Genomic DNA, 2,364 nt, shown 5'->3' with positions numbered 1-2,364 from the left:
ACCCGAGGGGACTTCACCGTCAGCCTGGGCGAGACCGCTGCGCCGTCACCAATCGGCCTCACCACCTCCACCGTCACTGGTCTCTGCAAACCGCCCCGAGCAACAAGCAAACAAACATGGCTCCTTTTGAGAAATCCATGGAGATGATGCCCTTCAAGCAGAGAAAATGCCTCGGTGAGACAATTTTTGTTACTATTACTGCCACTTCTTGTATTAACAAATTGACCTCAGAGTGCATGGATGCTGGTTTTAAAGTGTCAGATGTGAGTAAAATTTTGTGCACCGTTTCTCTTTAGCAACAAGAAAAGATGAAGTGTGCAGTATTCGGTCTAAATTTCCCAACAAGTTACCTGTGAGTTGGTTCAAATTCTGTTATTTTGCAAATACAATGCATTTAATTCCATTTTTTTTAATTGTATGTTTTTGAACAACTAGTCGGTCACAGATGTGTTTGTGTGTTCAGGTGATTGTTGAACGTTTCATCCGTGAAAAGACTCTCCCCCTGTTGGACAAAACAAAGTTCCTGGTTCCCTTTGAGCTCACCTTGGGTCAATTCCTCTGCCTGCTCAGGTAAATGATCAGATTGCTTCCTCTCATTGCTTCACTTCTCCAAAGGAGCTTTTCTCTTCTTCTCACTTTAAACCCTCGTCTCTCTCCACTTTTCTTCCACAAGCTCTCAGATTTGTCATTGTTCTCTCAGCTTCTCCACACCTCTGCCTCCCTCATATTCTCTCCTCCTTTGTCCTACAAATCTGTTTGTTAATGCTGTTTTCCAGCATTAATCCGCCTCTCCAACTGTCTGCAGGAATAAGATCGCTCTGGACTCCACCCAGGCTCTGTTCCTGCTGGTGGCGGAGAAGAGCATGTACTGCATGTCCTCCAGCATGGGGGAGGTTTACTCTCGCTACAGTGATGCTGACGGCTTCCTCTACATCACCTACGCCTCACAGGAAATGTTCGGAGCACCTCGGCCGGCCGCCAGGCCGCTCTGAGACCGATGAAATGAACTGAACCTTGATGGAGACACCAACCGACCAAAACTGGAGAAAAAGGACAAATCGAGTCAAACAGAGACTGTTTTTGTTTTTTTTCCAGCTTTGTAGCCCCAAACTTCATGTCTGCCTACCTCATCAAACCTCTCTGGACTTTTAACCCCCTCCCCCACTCCCCCCCCCCTTTTTTTTTTTTTCTTTGTGTTGATTCTTCAGCCAGCCAAAACAAGACAAGAGTGGACAAGGCTCACCCTGATGAAGACTTTGGTTTGGACTCATCGACTGTATGATTGGCTTACATGATCATTTCTTTAATGAGATATGAGAAAGACTCAATGCAGAACTAATCAAGAAGATGCATCCCGATGAGCGTTGTTGTCATCTTTTGTTATTCAGCTGCTCCAAAAACTTTAAGAAAAAATAAAAATGATGATTAAATTACATCATAAATGACACATTTGTCTGTTTTAGATGTGAAAAAAAAATGCCAATACTTTCTGTCAGTACTTTCAATACCCTTCTGTTACGCTTCAGTTCAAATGAACTTGTTTCCACATTGTTGGGGCAGTACAGTATGAACCTGTCGAGTGGAGCTAACACCACCTTCTCCACCCGACAGAAATGGGGTAAATATCAGAGCTGGCAATCAGCCTCCTTCTTAGCACTTATCTCCCCCTCCTCCTCTCCTTTTTTTTTTTTTAATTGCCTCTTCGTCTTCGTCTTCCCTCGAGAATGTGAAAACTGTCCTGCAGACTCATCGTTACGGGAACTGCTGAGGCCCTTCTGGATTTTTATGCTGCTCTGATGTGTTGTGTACACCCAAAAAATAAATAATTGTCCTTTTAATTTGTTGACTTTGTGTGATTTTTCTTTTTACATGTTTTCACCACAGACATTCTAAATTGCACGTTACATGCTATTATTTGCTGCTTGTCAAAATTAGCTCCTTCAAAATGTAAAAACTTTCAGATGACTGGAGTATTTTTAGTTAGATCTCCTGATATTTCTGAGTGAACTCTAAGCAGAACGTTGTCACACAACAGAGCAAATCCTTCATGTTGAGTAAAAATATGAAAAAGAAGCACGATTTTATAATTTATTTCGGGCTCTTTGAGTTGGTTAATGATCTACTGTATTAACCTCGGCTGCAAGTCCTGGATGAGCCGCTCTTGGAATCCAGTAATTCTTCTGCTCTCGTGTGTTTTGTACTCACACATCCAGGTACCTCATTCCTCACCTGCCTCTGAGAAGTAGCACTCCCTCCACATAAGTGTGTTTTATAAGGCCGACCTGGTAAAGTCTCTGCAGGGGTCAATGTGTCAGAGGGCCCGAGGGACTATTTTTTAGATGTGGAAGAGACAAATGTGACGCA

At 43.1% G+C, this 2,364-nt stretch overlaps 1 protein-coding gene across 1 annotated transcript; it reads left to right on the top strand.

The window, feature by feature from the left end:
* map1lc3cl (microtubule-associated protein 1 light chain 3 gamma, like) lies at positions 1–1,778 on the top strand. The gene is made up of 4 exons (XM_069694167.1): positions 1–174; positions 297–352; positions 464–570; positions 806–1,778. Exons 1-4 carry the CDS (start codon positions 117–119, stop codon positions 990–992), a joined length of 408 nt encoding a protein of 135 aa, XP_069550268.1. The 5' UTR covers positions 1–116; the 3' UTR covers positions 993–1,778.
* The last annotated feature ends 586 nt before the right edge of the window (positions 1,779–2,364 follow it).

The sequence above is a fragment of the Brachyistius frenatus genome, unplaced genomic scaffold (assembly GCF_029030835.1).
Source record: "Brachyistius frenatus isolate BFR_SWC_R1_liver_20210118 unplaced genomic scaffold, ASM2903083v1 Contig_17, whole genome shotgun sequence".
In the NCBI taxonomy this organism is placed as follows: Eukaryota; Metazoa; Chordata; class Actinopteri; family Embiotocidae; genus Brachyistius; species Brachyistius frenatus.
The sequence above is the reverse complement of the archived record's forward strand: the minus strand, read 5'-3'. Positions and strand labels throughout refer to the sequence as shown.

Excerpts from the sequence above, each read along its gene's own strand:
- map1lc3cl (XM_069694167.1), top strand. The coding sequence starts at position 117 with ATGGCTCCTTTTGAGAAATCCATGGAGATGATGCCCTTCAAGCAGAGA. Across the intron at positions 175-296 it reads CAAGCAGAGAAAATGCCTCG|CAACAAGAAAAGATGAAGTG; the intron begins GTGAGACAATTT and ends GTTTCTCTTTAG. Across the intron at positions 353-463 it reads AATTTCCCAACAAGTTACCT|GTGATTGTTGAACGTTTCAT; the intron begins GTGAGTTGGTTC and ends TTGTGTGTTCAG.